This window comes from Styela clava, chromosome 15 (genome assembly GCF_964204865.1).
Source record: "Styela clava chromosome 15, kaStyClav1.hap1.2, whole genome shotgun sequence".
NCBI classification, from domain to species: Eukaryota; Metazoa; Chordata; class Ascidiacea; order Stolidobranchia; family Styelidae; genus Styela; species Styela clava.
Genome location: NC_135264.1, coordinates 4950854 through 4965114, shown reverse-complemented (window position 1 = coordinate 4965114; position 14261 = coordinate 4950854). Strand labels below are relative to the sequence as shown.

At 33.1% G+C, this 14261-nt stretch overlaps 1 protein-coding gene and 1 long non-coding RNA gene across 3 annotated transcripts; both read left to right on the top strand.

Annotated features, from left to right (window-relative positions):
- The first annotated feature begins 519 nt into the window (after positions 1-519).
- LOC144432467 (uncharacterized) lies at positions 520-2105 on the top strand. The gene is made up of 3 exons (XR_013480709.1): positions 520-733; positions 1173-1328; positions 1992-2105. It is a non-coding gene; the product is annotated as an uncharacterized LOC144432467 (long non-coding RNA).
- A 231-nt stretch (positions 2106-2336) lies between these two features.
- Positions 2337-8929, top strand: LOC120334596 (cartilage intermediate layer protein 1-like). 2 transcript variants are annotated; one of them, XM_078120630.1, is made up of 11 exons: positions 2337-2538; positions 2664-2855; positions 3761-3928; positions 4267-4377; positions 4977-5115; positions 5382-5576; positions 6024-6087; positions 6344-6478; positions 7022-7151; positions 7727-7902; positions 8189-8929. In XM_078120630.1, exons 1-11 carry the CDS (start codon positions 2383-2385, stop codon positions 8508-8510), a joined length of 1788 nt encoding a protein of 595 aa, XP_077976756.1. In that variant the 5' UTR covers positions 2337-2382; the 3' UTR covers positions 8511-8929. The 2 variants fall into 2 exon arrangements, with proteins under 2 accessions (XP_077976756.1, XP_039258035.2); XM_039402101.2 differs by having other exon boundaries at positions 8186-8929.
- Positions 8930-14261: the final 5332 nt, after the last annotated feature.

Sequence of the window (14261 nt, the reverse complement as noted above, 5' to 3'; positions counted from 1 at the left end):
ATTTTTAAAGAATTTGTCTCATAGTTTGTGCGAGGCTACTATGACAATGCTGTTGCAGTAAATTTATGTTTTCAATGAACTGTCATTTTGCCCTCAAGTTTACTGGAAAATTCAACAACAAGTGAATTACTTTATTTTATCACTAATAGAAGATCTGTAACTGAAAATGTGGATACTATTACTATTGATATTCTGATTACCCGCGACGAAGCTCATTTTAAGTTATCTGGTTTTGTCAATAAGCCCAGAGGGCTGAAGGAAAGTCCTGTGCAAAGCGAGAGTGTACCAATGTGGTTGAAGTTGCAGTTTTTGAAGTTGGGCGGTCCTTACTTTTTCGAGGAGGAGGGAGAGCGGTTATATCAGCTCGTTATGTGCAGATGCTGTAAAAAGTGTCGACAAATTCAAGGATCTAAGGAAAAATACAACGGTATGCTTTCAGCAAATAAAGCAACCGCCATACAACAAAAACCAATGGATGTTTTCCGACGCATTTAACAATTTTCATAGAATGGCGAATCACATCCTGAAAGAATTTCCTTTTCCTTTTAACGATCATTTGCAGCTATAAAAAATACAGAAGAGGCATATTGTCTTCATACTACAGGTACGCCATCAACCGATGGAAAAAGGAAAGAGCAAACAATTTGAGAAAACTGAGTTACGCCCCGAAGAAGAATGAATATCATATTTTGTGTATTATTGAGCTTTTTGGTGAAAATTGTTTACGGAACGGGTAAGGAATATCCCTGTAAAAAATAGGAATAGACATGGCCGGCTAAATATAAATTCCGGCACACTAGATTACAACAGTTTCATTGAACATTGCTAATCTCTCAAATTCATATTTTATAAGGTTCAAGCTATTTGACAATCGTTTAGACTTAATCATATTGAATATTTAAAAGTAATCCGTCGACCTTACCTTATGTCACAATGAAAATAAAATTTAAATAAATAAATATATAATATATAAATTGAATTTGATCCAGACCGCTGCACCGCAGATGAATTGTTTGAAAAACTATATGTTTTGATTGAAATTTGGCAACAAGCCCGTATTCAACTCATCAAACAGATTTTTTTACAAAATATTTTTCCATTTCATTTTCATTTATGGTAAAAGCAAGAGAACTTTGTTCTAATCGGATATAATATACAAAACCATGTTTAAGGATGCACAGTTCAACCATCGCCAGATATACGAGAAGTACAGGCTGGCTGCACTACTGATTACGGTTCATGCTCATTGCAGGAATGCATATCGTGCTACAGTAACGAGAGAAAATGTTGTGGACCAGTACATAAACAAAAAGATGTCACGTGCGGAGGTTAGAGCATATTTTTGTTCATCATTCAAACACTTTTACTTCATTTATCAATAGTACAACTTGATCTAACCAATTGTTTTAATAGAAAGCAACCGAAATAAAACGAAAACATGAAGAATTATTACACTCTTTAACAATTTTGATTGTTTGTTTGTTATTGCTCCAAAATCTTTGCTCAAATATATGGCAATAGATGCCAATACGGAGTTGTATCAAATATTTTACAGTTCCGGTAGTCTGGCCACCAGATCACTGAGATGTGATCACGGAACCACGACACGCTATTTTCAATTTTTGTTACCTATGAAACAAATTCCATAAAGTCAAAAGATATTTTTGAATGGAATTATGGATTCGGCTATTTTTGGGCGATATTCCTACATTTATGTTTCAAAGCGAAGATGCTCCAAGAATGTATCCAAAACAAATTTTGTGTTGTGTACCACGACTCCGACCTGTTATTTTGGGATATGCCAAATGATAATTGTTTTATAACAGGATTGATCCGTCTACTATATTTGACCCAGACTAGAGCGTCCATAACCGTCGTAAGAAAGAACATGTAAATCATAGTCTAAATGCAAACTTCGGCATCTGTTGCTGTAAAGTTTATTGATTAGTTTGAATTTCGTTCTTTTTTGATCATTTTTTTAATCAATTTAGGTCAAACTATCGAAGTTACAGTCGTGGATAAATGTACTTGCTTGCCCTGCCAAGAGCCAATCACTGTTATTTCTGGAACGTAAGCATGTAAAATAAGTTGAAAAAAAATTTAATAACAACGAATGAATCTAAAACAAGAGAATTTTTGAATTTTTCAACTAGACTACGAAATATATTTTATTTTATCTTTAAGTATTCAATATATATATACTCCCGGATGATAATTTTAATTTATACTGAATATTAAACTTTGAACTGAAAAATGATTTTGTAGAAAATACAAATTGATTCGAAATATATACTTCAATAAGTCACAAATTGAAAATCTCGAATATTGGTTTCATCCATTGCTAATATTTACAGAATAAATAATTGTGACACAACTGGTTCCATGTGTAGTAATTTCGCAGTAGAGATGAACAATATTGAAGTAGCAAGGGCAGATATTGAAGGAAAATTTCAATTCGAAACTGGCACACCTCAGTCCAGCGATCGGATAGTATTTTCTGCGGTGGATGACATCCATAAGTTTTACAGACAAGTTAAGGTAAAAACAATATTTAGTTATTGTTACGTGTGGTTATAACATGTAATCGTTAAAGTCTAACAATAGCAAGCATATACCATGTAATCATTATGCAGTGCAATGACCAGGTGAATTTTTCTTGACAGGTTGTTAATACAGTAAGTGAAACGAATGTATACTTTGTGACAATCGACGCCATTAAGAAGCCTAATGCCATAATGTTCATCTCAACTGACGGACACACCGTGCCATCAATAGGAACCAATCAAGACGTGTCAGTTGTTTTCCCCGCAAACTCATTTTTTATGGAAGACGGTGTGACCCCGTACACTGGAAACGTAAGTAAAATATTGAGATATTTTAAATACCGAATACTTTGCTATAGGATGTAATTATAAGTAGAACTTGAGTATACTGGACACAATTTATTACTTTCATCTAGTACATTGTGAAATCCCTCTCCATCCCTTAGTAAAATGGCAATTCTTCACAAACGATTGTATTGTATTTTATACGAGTGGTTCATACTAGTTTGTTCGGTAGTCTCTATATCCGGTATGATGTATACTCATTTCCCGATAAACAGTTGTGAATAAATTTGCAGATTTCCGCACTTTCCATGTACCATAATACTGCTGCAACTAATAACACCAGTTACTATCACATTACCAGTATTACCAGTTACTATATCACATTCCAGGAATAAGGAGTTTTATGGGACAAAACATTGCGCATAATTACTTATCGATCTTAAGATCGGTAAGTATGTTGATAGGTATTTGTCTGTTTGTCTGTCTGTTTGTCTGTTAGATGCACGCGATATCTCACGAAGGCGTGGTTGAATCTGCTCCAAATTTTGCATGTGCATTCATCATATCATATCGGACCAGAAGCCTATCGATTTTGGATGATTTATGTCGTATAATTAGCGAGTTATTAATTAATTAGTGATGGGACACGCGGTGTCACTATACAGTCATAAATCGAAACCGCAGTTTCGATCGATAAGTCTTCGGTTTCCGACTGATATTCTCGTTTGTTTGTTTGTCTGTCTGTTAGATACACGCGATATCTCACGAAAGCGAGGATCTAAAGATCGATAAGTAATAGGATTTGATACTGAAATGAAAAATCTTTATTCCTGATATATATTATATATCATAAGCATAACGAGTTATAAATAATATTGAGTACATTTCCATCGAATCTTTCTGTTTTTATTTTTGAAAAATTCATTCTGAAGGTACATCTTGCATTGAAATTCATTGATCCCACGCAAACTGACAGCGAAAATTCAATCCCAGGAGAACTTTTGACAGAAGGAGAGCAGTTACCAGGTTTTTTATCATCATTTGGAATGTTGTTGTTTGATTTGACGGACGACGCTGGAAATCCACTGACTGCACGTCAAGTATGTACAAAAATTCGTATCACTGAATTCACAAAATAAAATAAATTTTTGCACTGAATTAGTCTAAGTCCGTAATATATCAATTTTAAAATAAGCAATTAGCAACAGTTTCAAAAGCAGATTATTTGAACGGCCTGAATAAATGTTAATTTTTCAATCGACCTCAAATCAATTATTTAAAAAAAGTGCATGTCATTGTTACACAGGTTTTATTGTCAAAACACAGGTTTCCATTGTTTAATCAGAAAAAAATTGTATGGCATGAGTCCAAAAATGTTAAGGATGAAGAAAATGAATTAATTTTATTTTAACATTCTATTTATTGCTCACTTTGTCAGGTTGAAATATATTTGAGAACAAACAGTCTGACCTTGGGTCAAACACAGGGTTTGAGTTTGTGGAGTTTAAACGATGCCACAGGTTTTTGGGAACAAGGGCCAACAATGTCGGTGAGTGAATAACACATAAAACACGATGAATAACAGTAAAAGACTGGACAAATAATACAATTACGGAAAACTAACCCAATCATATCCTGCTTAGTTTGCATGCGATGAAGCCATTTTGAAGATCCCAGTAAATAGGGCGGTGTCGTATGAATGATCTAATTCTAAGTAGTGAGCCCATTAACAGAAACAAAAAGAAGTTAGTTTATAAATATTCAATAAAAATAAATTTAGATATATAATAATACATGAAGTGAGCGATATATTATGAAACAAATGAAAGATCAATGCCGAATTAAATTGAAACGAAGACCAATGATATATAAATTGTTAACTTAAGTAGAACAGCTAGATTTTGGGTTTGAAATATAGATCAGGACGGAATCTGAAGTTGACGGATAAAATTCAAGATATTTTATTTTTATTTTTTATTGCTGTGGAAGCAATTGTCCCAGAAAGACATGAAAGAGATTTTTAACTGCAACAATCTAGCAAAACCACCCATTAGCCAAATTCGTGTCCAAAATATCTAACATTTCAGAATCCCGGGTTCACAGTTCCAAATTATACGGCATTACAGTCCTTTGTCTATTTTAAATAAGGTTTCTAGCACAGACCCGACTGCGAAGCGAAGAAAAAAACGAGGAGGAAATGATTTTATAGCAGCAAGTATTGACGTAACTGATCTAACACGGATTTGGAATTTGGACAAACTATTATTTCCGTATTGTCACATGAAAGGTAACTTTTTTAATTACAACTTTTTTAATTAACAATTTTTAATTATAAATCAAACTTCTTTACTTCCAATTATGAATAATTTTTTGGATTCTAACTCTAAATAACATCCAATGCAATCTACTCATCTTGTCATTCCGACAAAGTATATATTTTTTTGTGTGGCATATTTGTCAAAAATAAAGTTTTATATATTAACATAAAGGCATTTCTATGTTTGCCTTGTCGTAAAACAAACAATCAAAACTGTATATTTTTATCCAACTCAGTGCGACTATTTGTGGGCCAAACACAAACAGAAAACAACCAAGTTAGCGGGGCAGATGTTACATCACTATATGCTAGAACTGGTGCGACTGGGAGTCCGGGATGGAGGAATTTTCTAAGAAGAAAATCTGGCAACAATGGAATATGTGTATCAGTCCCTTGTGATGCAACTGTTTTAAATAGTGTCAAAGTTGCAGGTATGGTAAAAAAACTGCGATAGAAAAGATAACCCTGTGAAAATATAATATTCTGAAAAATCATTGAAATATCACAAGCTTCCTTTAAAACTTTCTTAAATCATCAAGTTCATACTTTAATTTACGATCTTTGGCATACATGTATATTCACAGTGTTGCATTCAACTGCAACATCTTATATGCATTTTCTCAATATCATCATAGACTTCTACTACTTCAAGTACTTTATCAAGTCATATTGTCATTTGGATCATAAGAGCACTTGAGAAAATCGCTATCAACTGTTCTGCACTTTTGATATTATAATAGAAATAGATTCAAGTTTTTTCGGCAAACGATAATCAAAAGAGCGAACTCTGTTATTTGATGTCAATGAAGCTGATGTCATTTGACTACAATTTGCGTGAGGCCTTTAAAAAAAAATTTGTTTTATTTTTTAAATTAAAGCTGACGGATATTGTACAGTTTCCACAACTGTTTCTGCATCAGATCAAACTCTTCTGGGGTACAGGTAAATATAAAAAAAATAAAAAAAATCTGTCAAACTGATAGAAAGTTCTCCAAACTTAAATTAATTTTTTATTATATTAGTGCTTGGAAATAATTTGTACATATTATATGCAATTTTAAAAATAATATTATTTGGTTCATACAAAATAGCTATTGAAAGATATTACATGCAGTTCACGTATATCATGTTTTCATATCATTTGTTTGTAAAGATTGTTTTCAAAATTATTAATGACAATTTAAAATATTTATTCTAGCGATGAAACAACAAGTTTTACAATTACAATACCAACCGGCCAAAACATAGTGGATAACACGAATGGACCCATCTATAGTGACTGGAGTGAATGTTACAATGCTGCATTCAATGAGGCTTATTTTGGCTTCAGCAGGTGAAATAAATATAAGGAGCAATCCTTCAAAGAATGGCATTAACGATATACTTATTTTTGGTTTATTGATTGTTTCTGTTACATAGCGACTAGGACGTCAATAGATATATGTTGACATTTATGACACAAAGCCAAACTTACACAAAGCTATTCTATTGTGCATGTGAGCTTTGGATAATTCACCAAAACTCATTCCAATTCGATTTTAGTATTCACGATTTTATGTTATACAAACTTTAAAAAATCAGAATAAAACTTGCCAAAACCAGTGAAAATACGTTCCGAATTAATTCTCATCGCTGATTCAGAGGACAATAAAACATCTGAAGTAATGCAATATCAAAGCATTACCGTGCCATGCATACTTTACTCTGCGAGTCAAAACAAATATGAAAGTATCTAAATGCAATTCAATTAACTTCGCAAAATTACATTTTCGAAAATTCCTAGAAGTCGTCATTAGAAAAATCAAATGAGCCATATGCGAATTACTCATATGTTTTGGTAATAACCGTTCCATAATATAGCTAAATTTCAATCAAGGGAACTACCAGTAGACGAGGAAATCAATACAATTCCATTCAATGAAGAAAAAATTAAAGAACAACCTGCGATAAACGATGTTTTGGCATGGTGGCCAGATATGAACAGTTTCCATGCTTGTTACATGGCTGTAAGTGTTATATTTTCTATGATCAATAGGACTCATACAAGAATATGTTCAGGCTATTTAGCACCTTGCCAATTATATATATTTTTTAATATTTTCATTCATATTTCTTAATGAAATGTTCAACATTATTATTATCACTTAGTTTCACGATAATATACATAGATGATTTCGTGTATCATTTTCCAATTTGTACAATTTAACATTCGATAGATGTGAATGCTAGTTATTCAAATATACAAAGAATACGCAAAATCACTCGTAGTTTTTCTAATAATAGTTTGCGATTATTGTATTGCCCGTTAATTATTTTGATATCTCTCCAAATAAAATTGAAATTGAAAGTTTGTCGCCAAATTACATATGTTATATTGAGGCTGGCACTGAACTAAAATAATGGTAAATATTTTATTGATATTCAATTGTGATTCAAAAATATTCAAAGTGATATTCAATAAAACGAAGTACAAAAATACAAATGTCTTACAAATGAGTATTTTAATAACCGCGTAATTTATTAGTTTAGAATTACTGTCGATGTCGCGTGGGAATAAAATTGATATATTCACTTACGGCAGATTGCTATAGTGTCGGAAGGGAAAAACAGAAAAAGACGAAACACTTCTCCGTCAGACGAAGAAAAAGTAGATATTGAGAGCTTTGGGGGAACTCATTCGGTGACTGCCGGTAAACTATATGGCAAGCGAACATCTTATGTTCATGGAGTGCTATCATGTGTTGAATACAAGTGCCCGTAAGTAACTGCACTAGTTAACAGAATGATGACTTTTTCTATATTTTTAATTCAGACTAAGATTTGAGAATAAACTGGCGTTGAAGGCCAATCTAATTATAAATTACGGTATTGTAATTGGAGCAAGCTTCATGGTACCTACAAATTTCCAGATGATACGATGTTTGTTAATCTATATTCAGAAAAAAGTTTCAAAATTTTAGAACGCACATACACACACACATATATATATGAAGTTTCGTTTTAACCGACAATTCTAGAAAATATTTTATTATATTCACAGAAGTATTCTATATGATGGAGACTTCGACAGAACGGAATTACATGTTCGACCTGCGTTTAATGGCAATTACTCTTATTACACACTAATGGAAATAAATCTGGCAATGTTTGGAACATCTGAGGAGGCAACTGCCGCCAATGCACAGATAGGACAATCCAGCTTCGCTGGACAGGCACCAACAGATTTCGCGGTAACAGAGGATGGAACATATCACAGCGAGAGTACTATTCACCCACTTATAGCAAAAGCCGATGCAAGAAATAAATGCCTAAGCGGAGCGTATGGAGCATTAGCATTTATCCCATCTGCCGATTCGCCAAATTGATCCGCAAAGTTTAGGATATTTTAGACAATGTGATAAGATTATAAACATTGTTCAATTTACCTTGAGAGCACCGAATTCATTTATACGTACATATATATATGTAAGACTGTTGAATAAAGTATATTAATCCGAAATGTAATTTTATTATTCAACATTATATCAACTGCATTTGTAACTTTGTCATTTGACTCATATTATGAATCGATTGTGAACTGCATTCTTGCTCTATGGAATTTGTTTCTAGGTCTGGTGCTGTAAGTACGGTCAACTGACTCATCAACTGATTTCAATTTGAAAATTTACTTTGTTGTTGATGGGTGATTTATATTAAACGTCATCCGGGCTAAGCCAAACTTATATATATAATGGGTACCAGAAAAATATGAATTTATGATCTGCTGGTTTTCCTTAGCTGAAGAGAAGTACTAACATGAAACAAATGTAGTTGCCTATAATTAAGGAGGGCTAAATACTTTTACCATATCATAGAATCAATGAAAGTAAAGTATTCTCGTTGTATTTTATTTGCAATATTCTCTTTATTCAGATATAAAACGTTATATTAATAAAATTGTATTCACCTATAGTTGGATGTAGTTTATATATATATATGAATTTGTTAAGGAAATCACTTATGATTTCACAATAAAAGAAAAGGTACAGATGTCTAATATATCCCTAAAAATATAGTGATATAGTAGTAGTCAATATATAGTTGTCTAAAAAAACTCGATACTCTAACAGTTGTCCAAAAAAATTCTAATCAAAAATGCTGCAGTACTCGAACAAAAATTCGGTCCTTTAACAACCTAGCTCGCCGCCACCATTCAACAAGTGAGCGATCCTCAAATATATGGACACAAACCCCAAAAAGTAGTAGTACGGGTATACAATCTGTAGGTTTACAGATACGGCTATCTTCAAGTATAACGCGAAATCGGAACCGCCACAAGACGTCATCGCACACAAAAAAACAAATCACATTAGGTCAAGGGTGTGCAACCTGCGTCCCGATGGACAAATGAGGTCCACAAAGAAAAAATTGTGCGGCCGCGGAGAAATGCCGATTTTGAATGATGTGCGATCCGCAAAACAAGTTTTTAAATCAGTTTTATTTGAGTATTGTGATCTCTTACAATACCCTAACGAAGCGCACAACGCATGTCATGAGATCACTAACCAAAATGTTGGTGTATGAAACTACTAGACAGCCTAAGTTATATAAAAGTGCGGCCCGCGGTTTCACACAGTTATATGTATCTGACCCTCCTGTATTAAAGGTTGCTCACTCTTACGATTAGGTCACAGAAATTTCCTAATCGTAAAATAACTGATGAAAAATTGTTCAATTGCATTCCAATAAACGCAATTATGATGATTCAAATGAGCATTTAACTTAAAAATGGCCTCGTCTGACCAGTTGATTTCATCGATTCGTGAAGGATCTGCTCTAAACATTTTTTCAAAACTCTTTGAAAAGGGCATGGAATAAACGAGGAATGTGACGTTTATAGCCAAACTGTTTTAATATGTTGAACACAGTAACGTGAGACATATCGTAATCTGAGGCAACAGAGATTTGACGCGCAATACGGCGAGTAGAGGTTGTTGGTATATTTAAATTAATTTCTTTTAAGACAATTCTTAGAAAGTGTTTACTTACAGACGGTCGATCAGATCGAGCTTCATCAGCAACAGACCCGCTTGCTTCAAATTTACGAATAAGTCTCATTACTGTGGAAGCATGAGATGGGTACTCACCTTCTTTTCTTTGCGGCTTCTTATGCATTATTTCCTGATTTGCGTTACTTTTTTAACTTCTAAGATTAAATTTTATCATAAAGTCAACTTTCAACAGTCGTGGCTTGTCAATAAAATCATTTAAATAATAGTATTTTCCACGAAGCAATCCCATTTGAAATTGAACGCAGGTTAAAGCATTCACAAGCAGGACGCCCAAGTTAAGCCTAGGCCAAGCCCTATGTCAAACGTTGCAAGAAAGTAGACGACTGCGCATGATATGACATTTTATACGCATTTCAATTCGAATACGGATTTTTACAAACAACATCCACTGTCAGATAGATAGAAACCACCGGAATTTTCGGCATTATATACCAATTTTTAACACTCTGTGTGAGGTTGCAGCCTCAAGAGATCAAAATTATTTCTGAAAGGCTTTGGTAAAAAGATATACATATACAGCCGATCAGATATACATTTACGGACATTCAAAACTGTACATGCACAGCCAATTTCATATGTAAGTGTAGTCAACTAAATATACACATAAAAGACATATAAGTGATGTACATACAAAGATCAATATCTTATGCATATACAGCCAAATCAATATACATACACGGCCATTCAAGTAATGTACATACACAGATTCACAGTCAATGCCATATGCATGGATAGTTAATTTAATTTACAGTCATTTGATTAATGTACATAGCAAAGCCAAATGCATATACAGTAAATCAAATATACGAGATATACAGCCATTTAAGTGACTTCAAACACCGCCATGCATACCCTCTATATATTATTCTGTATCAATGCAGTTGCGTCTACAGAGTACAGTCTATGTGAGGAAAACAATGCATAAACAATCCGCCGCTCGTGGGGAATGGATATAATATCTGGAAAGTCGCAATCTAAGAAGACATATAATGTCTCACAATATCTGATATCTTGAGTGCGTTAAATAGTCTTACAGAAACTCCAAAACGTCTTTTGATCGATGTTGCTTAAACCATAATTGTACTGAATGTCACTCGTGAATAAAAAATCGGATTTAGTTTTTCTCATGTGTCCATCTCCAGAATACTTCCACATTGGAAATCAGTGTGATGAAGAATTGTCAGATGTTATAGAACAAGTGATATCATTATTATGGTGTTAATTAACTCGTTGATTCGGATGTTGCCGTTCACATTTGCGAAAAGTCTTTTATCACGCATACGTGCTAAATCATCATCATTTTCTGCCAGGTTGTGCAGGTACCTCAAGAACCAACTTCCCAAATTTTAAAATTGTGTAAAATTTTACTTGTCTTCCTTCAAATCTTTTTGTGCTTTTTTTTTTGAAACTCGAAATCGTGCCAATTTTGATTTATGTAATAGTACATTACCACAATATTTAGATAAGCAGAAATTTCCACATCTCCAGTCCTTATCCACTTATTTTTTACTTCATTAGTACTATGCGTCTCTTGAATAAAATTCAATTCTGCAATTTGATTTGATAATTGCATGAATAAAAATATTTCCTTCTGATTACCACGTATTCCATTTAGATTTAAAGTTGGCAGTGTGAACAGTGACATTTTCTTAGAAGATTTTAGCTTGTTTCCATATTTTTAAGTGCTTTATTTCCTGTAACTTCAAAATTTGTTCTTCTAGTGTTTTTTTTTTTTTTTTTTTTTTCTAACTGGGCTATGAGATTCATCTTTTTGTTTGTCATCTTCCATATTATTATTTTTTTGTCGTATGTATAGTATACTGAGTGCAACGATGGGCACACCGCGGAGTTTTTATGCGGCACTTCTCGCTAGCAATAATTATATATTGCCCAAATTTAACTAAGAGAAACTGTAGCGTAACAATTTTTTTTAATTTATTGAGCGGTTGAAGAAGTTTTCATCAATGATTAAGACAAATTATGTTTTAGTCTGAAAATCGTAGCGTGAAATTCAATTTAAATCAGTCAAACTTTAAATCTTCCATCCCAATGATCAAATGTTTGTTGCTGCGTTGGCGGTTCCAACTACTTCTGATATGGCCTCGCAATATATACTTTGCAATAATATTATTATATGTTGGTGTAAAGTCCTTTTTAGTTCACGGTATTCTAATAATACTAATTTCAAAAATTACACGGCTCTCACATATTTTCGACTAGTTGCACGCGGCTCTTATGCTAAAAAATGTTCCCCACCCCTGTTATAGTACTTCTAGAGCTGTATGTATATTTTCATAATCGGTTTCTTTATTTTGCTTCGATTCCATTATTTGTTGATATTTTTTTCCCTGTCATTTGGTGTGCTCAGACCGTCATTACTTTTCATTTTATCTGGTTTGTATTCCATCATTGTGTTATATATATATATATTCTTTGGTTTCAATATAATGGGATGATTTTTTTTTTATTACTTGATTTGCTGTATTCAGTATCACATATCTTTCTCTTTACTTGACGAATAAGTACAATCAGAAGAATTTTCACAGAATACTTACTTTCCTCATTCCCCAAATCGTTATATTCAATTGACGACTCGATAACTGTACCTCTTTGTTCTTTTTTGTCGCCGATTTTCAAACTGATCACCATTTGTGTCCATTCGTGGTTTTATCATTTTTCAGCAAAATTTCTATATATTTTTAACTTTGGGATATAGTTTTCCCAATTTTCCATCATATGCTCAGTGTTTCCAGATATTATACATGTTGGTTTTTGTCAATAATATCTCACGAATAGTGAATATTTTTTTAATATTGATAATACGTTTTATTGGATTATAGCTATTAGGTCAGACATTTTTATAAAAAATCTTTTAATATATATAATTTTTCACTTCTTTTCCACCTCCAACTTGTTCATTTACTTAATAAATGGTGCAACAAATTTGTTGAAAGGTTTCCTTTATGCAATTAAATCTTTATTTGAAGTGCTCCTCCATACGCAGTTCATACCACATTATCTGTTTTTATTGGTCTCCACTGCAATTTTCCTAGTTTTGAATTTTGTATCTTTTGTTAATCTTGAAGCTATTACAAATTCGTCAACGTCTTTCAACGCAATTTCTGATTTTTTGAAAAATGCCCATATGTCGGGTCTCCTTATTATCATTGGCATGGTTTTGGTCCATATAGCTGACGTTCATGCATATCGTACGATCAAGTCCTTTTTTTTCTTCCTGGGCCTATTCCACGTATAGCTACATGAATATATTGTACAATAAGCTGCAATCTATTACTATATGTCATAATGTTCACAACAGCTGATCATTGGTAACATGAGAAATGTGCTGGTTACATCAAAAACATTGAAAAGTTCTCTTCAGTGAACCATTTTTATTGTTTGGCCATTGTCAGTCAGTCATACTTATAAAATTGAAGTTGATACAATTTACCATTACTCGCGTCACAGTTAGTTTGACAAGCATTTTTGTATGATGGTGGTATTGTTCGTTGACGAATTGGGTCGGTGTGCTCACACTTGCACAAACTTTAACACGGCTATTGATTGAAATATAATATACAACTTGTAGCGATAGTAAAATAGATGTAATAAAATGCCATGATATAAGCTTGCCCTATAGTTTACCGGCAGTTACCTAGTGAACAAATTTTTATAGGCCATTTACCATTACCATTTCACTAAGATACAAATAAATTTTTACGATGTAATAGATGCAAGCAATAAATGGTTTCGAGTGTACCCAAATGCTTACTTCTAATTGAATATTATATGTTAAAAAGTATTCTTTATTTGAAATACATCAATATTTGACTTACGTTCCTAGTGTACGCGTCACACCGTCTTCCATAAAAATTGAGTTTGGTGGGAAACGACGGACACGTCTTCATTATTTCCCATTGAAGGCGTGGTGTATACGTCAGTTGAGATGAACGAAATATATTAGCATTAGGCCTAACAATAACGTTGATTGTCGCAAAGTATAAATTTTGTTACAATTTGGATAAATACCACATGTTTTCGTCTTCTTTCGACGGCACTCGATCA